The 11731-nt window shown below is 35.3% G+C and overlaps 1 protein-coding gene across 1 annotated transcript; it reads left to right on the plus strand.

Annotated features, from left to right (window-relative positions):
• Positions 1-219: 219 nt before the first annotated feature.
• LOC129278585 (ectodysplasin-A-like) lies at positions 220-10274 on the plus strand. The gene is made up of 9 exons (XM_054914727.2): positions 220-568; positions 1151-1213; positions 1592-1699; positions 2734-2877; positions 3579-3613; positions 4192-4273; positions 5382-5497; positions 6425-6525; positions 7056-10274. Exons 1-9 carry the CDS (start codon positions 220-222, stop codon positions 7189-7191), a joined length of 1134 nt encoding a protein of 377 aa, XP_054770702.2. The 3' UTR covers positions 7192-10274.
• The last annotated feature ends 1457 nt before the right edge of the window (positions 10275-11731 follow it).

Consider the following 11731-nt stretch of genomic DNA (forward strand, 5'->3'; position numbering starts at 1 on the left):
GAGAGAAGAAGAAGAAAGGCACTGTTAATTAAAAGGAAAATATACACAAGATGTATAGTTAAGATATACTTTGGCTTTAAGCCTCTTTAACTTTATTATTTATCATAATAAGACATGCAAGAAATGTCAGAACATAAAAATGTTTTGCTTACGTACGTAAGTATAAATAAATAGACTTTGATAATCGACATTAATTTAACTATGTCCAGGCTTATCAATATGCCTATCTCTCAATCTTATTTCTGCTTGCTCCTACATGATACAGATGCATCCAAACGCACCGCGTCAAATGGGACAGCCCCTGCGGGCATCCTGTCCCGAGCCCGCCCGGTGTTCCGGGGTGCTGCCTTGTTGTGTATGGTGCTGGCCGTGTCGCTGGCTCCATCTATCACCTTGTACCACCGGGTCAGGGAGCTGGAGGGGAGGGTGATGAGGCAAACACGAGACCTGTCGGAGTTGAGGCTGAGGGAGGCGGAGGAGGAGGGGTTAAGGGGTGTCGGGGAGACGGAGGATGCCCGCTTATACATCGGCAGGAAGATGCTGGCAACCAGCTGTGAATGTCCTCCAGGTAATATCACTTCATCTCATTTAGGGGCGGAATGCAGAGCTTCATAAAAATAAAGGGGCAAAGAAAGTAGGGTCATATTTGTCAAAGAACTTCCTGATATTTCGAATAAATGGACCATTATCAATTAAGGCACTACTGGCGTACAAATTATAAATTGCCAATTCGTCCATTGCCAACTCGTCCACTCATCAAGTGGTCTAACTTCATTTAGTCTAATGCCATTCCATCCATCAACTTTTCGTCCAACACCCATTAGGTCCAATTGTCACTTCGTCTAATCATCAGTTAGTCTATTACCATTTCGTCTCATAACCATTTGGTCTAATATCCATTTCATTATCTTTCATTTCACCCAATTACCACCTATTCCAATTAGACCAAATGGTATAAGGACTAAAATGGCTATTGGCCCAACAGGTTATTAGACGAAATGGTGAGTAGATGATATGGAAATGTGATTTTAAGACGTATTCTTAATTTTGCCAATATGAAATTCGCACATAGATTCATTGCGTTTATAGATATACAGCCCTTCCCCTTTATGCCATTTGTGTCCATATAATTTCATACATTCTTACACAGGCCCAAAGGGTGAACAAGGACCAAGAGGAGAAAGAGGAAGACAAGGATCGACTGGCAGAAGAGGTAATACACTTTAAAACAATCTATTAAAAACTCGAAGTATGTCTTATAAAAATGTGTGGAGTCAATACAAATACAATTTCTATTTCAAATATACAAAAATATTGTCAACCTAGTCAAGATAATGCAATATAATGGATATCAATTGAAAGTTTTGAGACATTGTCTTGGGTATGAAAAAATGTCAAGTATTTATCGAGTATTGACGAAAAAATAACTGGTATCAGTAAAATTCTCACGTTTTTAATTCACTACAGTGTCAACTGGGCTGAAATTTAAAATATTGTGTTAAATTTTGTTGCGAGATCCAATAAAATGGAATATATTAAACGCCCTCCCCCTAGCAGATTATTCCACATGCCACACTGATTTTTGTTTCAGGAGAGAAGGGTGAACGGGGGGAACCCGGCACAGATGGCGTCTTCGGGGAGGATGGAGCCGTAGGGGTCAAAGGTGACAAAGGAAATCCAGGCATCCCCGGTGAACCAGGTAGGTGATGACGTCATATTATTCTTTACTTTTTGGCCGTTAGCGGTTAGTGATGTGCTCGCATAAAAAAATGTTAGCTAATCAATTTTACTACTGTTTTCACGATATTGCAACAAATAATTAAATAAATAATCAAAATAATTTTAGTTAAAGTATCTTCTTCTTTCTTATTCATTTACATACAACAAATGACAAAATAATTTAAAAAAATACTGAGTTATCTTACACATCTTGAAGAATCAGGTCTGGTTAGTCCACAAATGTATATTCCAGTATTAAATCCAAATAATTTCCAGTGCCGGACGCACAGAAACGTTGTTAGCCTAACAGAGCGCTAACAGTAAGCCCAGTCATATCTTTTGGATTATGACGTCAAAACATATATTTCAATGTGTAAGTTAAAGCTCCCTCACACCTAACCGAATGTAGGCAGACGAAGGGTGACGAATGGGAAAATGCACAAAATGCTCGCGAATTCAACGAATTCAAATGAAATTTCCGTCAAATCATGTCAAATTTTATCAACGAATGGTCAGCGAAGGATAGATATGACATGAGAAGGGTATCGACTTTTCGGTTCACGTCTTTGAGTAAATTGCAGCCGAAGGCGCGCGAAGGGTTGATTATTACCCACTTAGACGAACGAACAGTGAGCAATGGTTTGATATGGCGTGCGATTAGAAACGAAGACGAGGGAATAGATCGCGTGTACTTGTCCGATTGTGTCATCGTGTTGCTTCGTTAATGATTATCATGACTTATTGTCGTGTGATGATTGAGAACTGGTAACTCTCAGAGAATGAGAGTTCGTCACTTTCGAGCAGTTTTATAAAAGTTACACTTTTATTAGGATAATTAATAATACAAGTTACACTTTTATCATTGACTTAGCTATTGAAATTATCTGCTACTTGGTTGCGTATGAACAAGATAAAATGCAAATGTATTTTCAGCTTAAGCCAAATATTCGGCGCTTTGGATAGAATGAACGACCATTAAATCAATATCATTTTCTATATTTTTTGCCCCTATAGGCCCAGCTGGTCCTAAGGGTGTGCCCGGAAGTCCTGGTCAACCTGGTATCGGAGGGCCCCCAGGCCTACCAGGTCCCCAGGGAGTAAGAGGGCAAAAGGGTGTAAAAGGACCCCCTGGACCTCCAGGCCCACAAGGTCCCCCAGGTATGATTATATTGACAAATTCTTCATTGTGCTTTATCATAGTTACATACTTACCTTTTCATTATAAATCTAGAATTACAATATTTAACACAGATTTACCTGATTAGAATATCAAAACCCAAAACATGACAAAGAATAGATATAATTAATCCTTGTGTTTTATCATTAATTCTGTATAAAAATTTATTTTCAATTCATCCGTCTGTCTGTTTATTGAAATTTTAATATATTTCTATTTCTTTGTCAGGTCCATGGTCATATCCAGTGCATTATTTTTTTTCGTCAATTATGTTCTGATGATTTTTCATTGATTTTATTGTTTTGTTGCCCTTTTATTTTTCAAGATCAAGTCCAATAGTCAAAGAATCGATTCAAAAATGGATACAACCTATGAATCAATTTTTTTTACTCGTTTTAGTATCTACCTTTTTATGATTTATTGTATAGGTCTTATAATTATATCTGTAGTCTTATAATCGTTTAATAATTATAAATTAGCTTTTCATCTTATTTGTTTATCAAATTAATTTTAAATTTTTGATAATTGCGCAATATTGTAAAAAATTTCACTATTTACGCGTTGACTTTATGTGGGGTTTCTCAAAATAGGTTCTATGAAGAAATTAATGTTTTATCAAGATTAATGTATACAAATTTAAATGTTTATTATGTTTACTTGAATATCCTACTCTTTTGAAAAGGAACATCCATGACTGCTGGACTTGCTGCTTCACAGGTAGGCTAAAATATTAAAACGACTCTGTCTTTTTTTTTTTATTATTATTTTGGTTCGATTTATTCAAACTACTATGAACAAAGCATAAACACTGATAAAGTTTTTTTTTTTTGTTATATGTTTACAATTGTTGTCATCTCCGAAAGCAACTTTATTATTATGAATTTATATATATGTAGTGAAAGAGAGGAAAGGAGACAGAGATAGAAACACAGAGAGAAAGAGAGTGAGAGGGAGAGAGGAAAAGAAAGATAGAGAGAAAAGATAAATAATAAATGAATGGAGGAGAGACAGGTGGAAGATGGAGAGACAAACAGACAGATTGTTTATCGCACAACCCTATCCCTAATCAAATCATGATAGATATTTATTTTGTAATTGTATAAATTCGTATTCTACTTTTAGTACAAAATTACACCATTCAACACGATGTATGTTACATATTGGTGGAGGAGGGCTTTATTAAATCATTTTGAACGCGTAAAGAGGAAATATTTTGGTTTGATTCATGTTTCATATGATTTTTTTTTATGGCGTATCTTATTGAGAAATGACCCATTTATTAATTTCTCTTTCAGCTTGGTACGTCTACCACTCCCTTGGCAGCCATTCACCTTCAGGCAATGCCAGAAGACCTTTATTCTGGATTAACTAGACTAGGTAAAATATGTTTAATCATTTTAAAGATGTTTTTCGTTAAATTTCTCAAAAAAACACATAAGTACAAAATCACAGAGACACTGTATTCATTTTTCACACAAAATATTCAATTTATGTGTAGGTTCGTCATACCATGCTTAAAAACTGAACTCTCAGCTTTTGTTGATATTTTTTTTTATTTTTTTTCCTTTACGTAGTTTAAAAGTTAAAACCATTTCTATGTTTTGTCGTTTTCATACAGTTCCAGAACCTAGAAGAGTAAATGCGTAGCTTGTAAGGGACCTACTTTATTTTTATTTAAATTTGGTGATTATTTTTTTTATTAATCTTGTCATCCTAATAAAAACTGTCATGTAATCTATGATCATATGCTAAGAATTTAGTTAATTTTATGTACATGTATTTAAGTTGTCCCATCAATCGTTTGTTTTTTTAGGGGCATCCTAATCTAAAAGTTCATTCATGATTTATTTATGTCATTAGTGTCTCGATTTTATCTTAAAGCATGTACGAACCAATAGCGCCATCTCGAGTCCTCAACTACTCATACCTGGCCAGTTTCCTGACCCATAATGCTAGTGTAGTCTAGTAATATAGACCCACTTAAATGATAACATGCTAATTGACTAATCAATACATTTATACCGCAATAATTATGTTACCAAGTAGCAAAACAATTACTTTTCCTCTCAAAACATTTTAGTTTCTCTATACAGATACAATAGGTTAATTTATTCTCTGTAGTATTAGTAAATATCTGAAAACTATGTATTTATAAAACACAGTCAATGAGAGACCACACACAGTTCACTCCCCCTTTAAATAATTGGATAAACGAACTAAACTAAACTGAAAATAAACTTAATGTCAAAAAGAATACAAATAAACATTGAATGAATGATAATGAATAATAATCTAGAATAACTTGAGTCAAATCATAATTAAATTATATAACCTAACACGTTTTTTTTTCAAGAAAGTATCATTTGATATCGAAGATAATCAAAGGCTTAGAACCTAGCTCGTGATCTGTGACACTTCAGAATAATAAACACACACCTTATTGATAAAAATTCTATCAAAATTTAATTATTTCCTGATGTTTCAGATCGGTACGGTCACTTGAACTCGTGGTTTATTAGCACGACAACAGGAGGTTTTTCACTTGGTCGTGATGGTAACGTAACTGTTCTCTCGGGTGGTCATTACTTCGTGTATAGTAGTGTGAGTACGATGTAAACTTGTATCTATTTTCTGAACCCCATCTTATCTTATTTTTCACTCTTCACCTTAAACTTCACACTTAATAATTAGTCGATGCGATTTATAAAAAATATCATTTTAATTGCATTCAATTTTCGTACCTACAACCAACTCTATTACACTATTCATTTGAGAGATCCACATTCACTCAACAAACTCTGCTATTTAGTAAATCTCTCCATTCATCGGCTTTAGTTTTACAAGATAAATGAAACCCATATTTATGATACTTATTTCCTCTCACCATACATAATTTTTCTTCATACCGTTTGAATTGCATATTCATTTTATATTGTTGTCATCTCAAACACCTTACACATTTTCTTTTCAAAAGGTGCAGTTTTGCACCCTTCGAGTGCAATACTGGGGTCTTCTTTTTCACAACTTTGCATCCTAAGACACCTTTTGCACCTTTAAGGGTCACATTATATCCCCTTTTAGGGTGCAGAGATGTACCCTTTGGGGAAGGTGAAAATTTATACCTCTATGACACAAAGATATGTCAACCCTCAAACGTGGGTTTTTGCACCTTTATCACTTTGGGCGCAAAGTTTGCACCCAACAGACAATGCCAGTGTTGCACTTAGAGTGCAAACTTGAACTGTTTTCTGTGTGTGTAGTAATTAGCTTTTTTATTATTGTTGGTTTGAAATGAAATACAACTTGTACTTCAAAACTAACTCACAGGTCTATTACTAGGGACCCGTCTTATAATTGATCTAAGATGTTCCAATAGATCCTACATTTTACATTTAAACATTCCAGCTTAAATAAATAAAGCAAATGGGGATATACTGCATGATCTAAAACACGAAACAAAAACAATCATAAAATTACTAGCCAATATTCAAATACAAAAAAAAACTATTTTAATGTGTTTAATCTTAGGTGCTGTTCTACGATAAGTCGGCTTTCTATGCTGCTTCCACGAACATTAATGGTGATCCATTCCTGAAGTGCATGGGAGTAAGAGGTTCAGCGTTTGCCAGGTAAGATATCATTTTAGTGTTGGGTCGACTGTATAGGACAGGACCTGAAATACAAAGGTTGTGGGTTCTATCGCCGTGCGGCAATGTTGACAAAATATAGTCATCTGTTGGACTGTTACCCTTCAAATGGATTTCACTGATATTTAATGCCAAGAAAATAAGAAACTTATATGGACCACTAAAGAGATATTTGAATGAATCTCATTTTGAGGACAATGGACATGCATGAAAATATTGAAATTTGGGGGTTATTCTGTTTGAATTGGAAAGAAAACCGATGGGATCGTTTATGGGTACGTACTATGAGCTTGATTTTCGACTCTTATTATTATTCAAAACAAAAATCTTGATAAAATGGAATTACATAAACATGATAAAAGAGCAATGTATCCCATTATTAGCTATTAACCCTCTCCCGCCCGCCCCCCCCCCCTCTCTCTCTCTCTCTCTCTTTTCTTTTCTTCTTCTACTTCGTCTTATTTTACATCTTATTTTCCTTCTTCTTCTTCTTCTTCTCATTTTTCATACAGATTTGGATCTTGTCAGTCTAGCGGTGTGATGCTATTGGAGGCCGGTGACCACGTGGGTGTGGTGTCGTCGTACCCCTCACGAACAGTAGACATGCGTCCAGACTCTACATACTTCGGTTTAATCAAGCTAACGTAGCGTGCTAATACAAAATAAAATCCCTTCTCAAATTATGTTTACTCACAATCCGAACCCAACTTGAACATAAGCCTTGACTAAGCCATTTTATTTCTTTGCGATACCAAAAAAGCATTAAAAATATTATGCCGCCGTTTGTTCCTGTCGGCTGTCACCGACCTGACATTTTGTGTTATTGTTTTATAGTTTTTTTTTCGGCGAAGAAAACTGCATCTTCCATTTCTAGAGGGTTTTTTTTTATCATTCATCAAGTTTCAAAACGTACATGTAGATGAATGATAAATCAATCAGATAAACCAGAGGTATATGGACCAGATAAGGGAGAGTTCACAATAGTGGGAATTCAGAAACCACGGACATCCCCCCCCCCCCCACCCACCTACCCATGTGTGATATCATCATGTATCAAGAATCCTTAATGCTGCTTTAAAGATGTATGCTAATTTCGACCTTTCCCTCCTAAAAAAATTGAAGTCTCTCTTCTTCACTTTATTTGTAGAACATTCCTCTATAGAGCACAACTTTCCGTATTACTTCGTCTTCTTTCTTCTCCTTTTTTCCCTCATATATAGTTCTTCTTTATCTCATCATTTCTAGTATTATCTTTTATATTAATTTACATTAATCTCTGACCGAAAAAGCGACCAAATGTGATTAATGTTTATTTCACTTTGCGATACCAAAAAAGCATTAAAAATGTTGTGGCGCCGTTTGTTCCTGTAACGACCTGACATTTTGTGTTATAGTTTTTTTTGTTTTTTTTTTCTTCCATTTAGAGGGTGTTTTTTTTTAATCTTTCATCAAGTATGCAAAAGTACCAAACCTAGATAAATGATAAATCAATCAGATAAACTATACAGGTATATGGACCAGATAAGGGAGAGTTCACAATAGTGGGAATTCAGAAACCACGGACACCCCCCCCCCCCCACCCACCCATGTGTGATGTGTGATACAGATTTGGATCTTGTCAGTCTAGCGGTGTGATGCTATTGGAGGCCGGTGACCACGTGGGTGTGGTGTCGTCGTACCCCTCACGAACAGTAGACATGCGTCCAGACTCTACATAATGTATCCCCATGATGTATCAAGAATCCTTAATGCTGCTTTAAAGATGTATGCTAATTTCGACATTTCCCTCCTAAAATTGAAGTCTCTCTTCTTCACTTTATTTGTAGAACATTCCTCTATAGAGCACAACTTTCCGTATTACGCGAAGTAATTTTTTTTTTATATATCGAAGAAAATATAGGCCTACCCTAAATGACGTATATATAAGCCATACCCTAAGTGGCGTAAAATCTTTTATTTATTACCCTGAATATCGGAACAGAACTTGAAGCTGCAAGGTACCCTCTATTTAATAAACACACAAAAATGAGTTGACGCCCAGATGCAGAAAATAGACCATGTCGACGTATTTTATGGACGCGCATGCGTAGCACAATGTGATGAGAGAAACCCCCCCCCCCCTCGTCCCCCCCAACACACCCTCACACACACACGCACACCAGTAATTCACACCCCATGATAATTACAGTTGATATACATGTATTAACTTTCTCGTTTTCAAATTATAGTAAGCGAGGGATGGGGATGTGTGATGCGGCAGAAATAAATCTAATTAGTATGTCGATAATATCATATTCTCGAACTTTAATGTGATTAGGGGTCTAACAATATGAACAGTATTATTTGGATATTTCAAGCTCGTACTTAATAAATGGCACGTTGCCGCTAAAATGGGATGGAATTAACGTGTCGTATAGAAATGTACGGAAGGAGTTTACTACAATCAAATTCGAGTGAGATGCAATCAATTTTTATGAGATCTGATTGGTGTACGGCTTTTCAAGAGATTAATTTAGCTCTTAGTGAATCAGATCCGAGAATACTAATACAACTTGGTGATTGTTAGAATTATATTTTGAGCCCATCTCCATTTACTACATACATGAAATGGTATTAAGATCTTGTGCCAAAACTATTTTTTAGGCGACTACACACCATACAGTATTTTGTACATGATTTATGTAAATTTATTCAATAATTTTTATTAATAATGTCAGAGGACTTGGTTTTGTAAGGTCTCTGCGACATAAATCAAAATTATGTTGTTTATTCGATATTCTAACAACCATGTAAGCTACGTACACCCAGTAGTGTTTCTCTCGTTGGTACGACTAAAATTTTGTAAATATACTACTTTGTAAATATATTTAATGACATAAGGCATTGGATTTCTGTTTCTGAGAAACAAGCTGTGTTTATATTTGTAGTTATACAGGTGTTGCAAATTAACTTTATTTAAATGACCAAGTTATTTGTTATTTCTACTCAGAGGTATTCCTAATTAAGCTCTGTTTTCAAAGTATGTATAATAAATAAAGACATCCAAATGATATTTGTCGTTTATAATCAATCAATTAACAGCTTAATACAATAATCCTTCGCATCACAATGTGATGCGAAGGATACTTTTGAAATTATTGTTTCCTCTTGTCTGCCTCCATCCATTTCTCTTGTTTATATATCTTTAACTCCTCTTTCTTCTCCTCTTTCATTTTTTTAATAATCAATCTTCTACTTCGTATTCGTCTTTTCTTCCTGCTCATCTTCTTCTTCATTTTCTTCTTCTTTCTTTCTTCTTCGTCTTCTTCTTCTTCGTCTTCTTCTTTCTTCTTCTTCTTCTTAGTCTTCTTCTTTCTTCATCATCTTCTTCTTTCTTCCTTTGTCTTCTTCTTCCTCTTCTTCTTCTTTCTTTTTCTTTTTCGTTTTCTTTCTTCTTCTTCTTCGTCTTCTTTCTTCTTCTTTCTTCTCCTTTTTTCCCTCATATATAGTTCTTCTTTATCTCATCATTTCTAGTATATATCTTTTATATTAATTTACATCAATCTCTGACCGAAAAAGCGACCAAATGTGATTAATGGCAAAAAGTGGTACATATTATAAACACTGTATTAATACATGTACATCGAAACATTAATTTTGTTTTGGTATAGCATTTTTACATTAGTTTGCTTATCTTATCACTCCATGTATATATAAAGTTGTATTAAACACGGGCATTTTCAGAAAGAGAACACTACAGGACTTCCATGTTTACTTATTGTGTAATCTGTATTATAGATAGCTCATTGAAATACTGTAGTAAAGCCGAAACCCATTGATGAAAATGAAACGTCGTATAACTATTTTTTTTATCAACTCTGTAAAGTGGAGTCACATACCCCCCCCCCCCCGACTTTAACATCATCACTTGTTCTTCACATGGGTTTTATTTCACTTTGTTCCATCTCAATATATGAAAATAGACATGGATTCGAGTTTATATATATACAGTGGCGTACCGTGGGTCACGGCATTGGGGAGGCACCAGCAAAAATTTTGAGTCACTTAGAGCGCGCGCGAAGCTCGCTCAGTTGCCAGGTATACTGACATAATAGAGACATTGACAGTGACATTAAACGGATATGTATCTCACTGATCACATAATGCGAGCGTGAAGCGCGAGCTTAAATTTTGTTGAAATTCATACCTAAAAAAGGACATTATAAGCAAATTTTTGTAATCACAATACATACCTGTCTCGATAAACAAACAATGCGAGCGCGAAGCGCGAGCTGAAATTTTTGTATATATTGACCCCAAACAGGGACATTTTAAGGACTATATTTTACTAATCCATTAAGAGTATACATATCTCACCATAGTCATCTAATGCGAGTGCCAAGCGCTTGCTGATTTTGTTAGAATAATATACATCTAAACACATGAAGCACTTGTAGTCATTGTAATCTTGATTAACATACGCATCTCACTCATCAAATATTGCGAGCACGAAGCGCGAGCTGAAAATTTAGGAAATTCAGACCTGAAGAGGGACATTTTAAGGCTTGTTTGTTGGAATTCACGAAGATCATACGTATTTCACTAACCAAATGATGCGAGCGCGAATCTCGAGCTGAAATTTTTGTATATATTGACCCCAAACAGGGATATAATAAGGACCATTTTTTAAGGAATCCATTAAGAGTACACAAATCTCACCATAGTCATCTAATGCGAGTGCCAAGCGCATGCTGATTTTGTTAGAATTACATCTAAACACATGAAGTACTTTTTTGTAGTCATTGTAATCATGATTATCATACACATCTCACTAATCAAATATTGCGAGCGCGAAGCGCGAGCTGAAAATTTAGGAAATTCAGACTTAAAGAGGGGCATTCTAAGGCCTGCTTGTAGGAATTCACGAAGACCATGCGTATTTCACTAACCAAATGATGCGAGCGCAAAGCGCAAGCTGAAAATTTTTTATATTCAGATCAGAAAAAGGGACATTTTAAGGACTGATTTTAGGAATTCATGAAGAACAGACATATCTCACCTATCCACGAATGCGAACGTAGGCACGGACAGGAAATGGTTTATATTAAGACCTTAACATGGGGCAATCGCTTTAAGTAGTCATGAAAAAGAAGCATATGTCACTACATTAAACAATAATATTTCGAAGTGCGAGAAAATATATTTGGTG

The sequence above is a fragment of the Lytechinus pictus genome, chromosome 16, assembly GCF_037042905.1.
Source record: "Lytechinus pictus isolate F3 Inbred chromosome 16, Lp3.0, whole genome shotgun sequence".
Taxonomy (NCBI): Eukaryota; Metazoa; Echinodermata; class Echinoidea; order Temnopleuroida; family Toxopneustidae; genus Lytechinus; species Lytechinus pictus.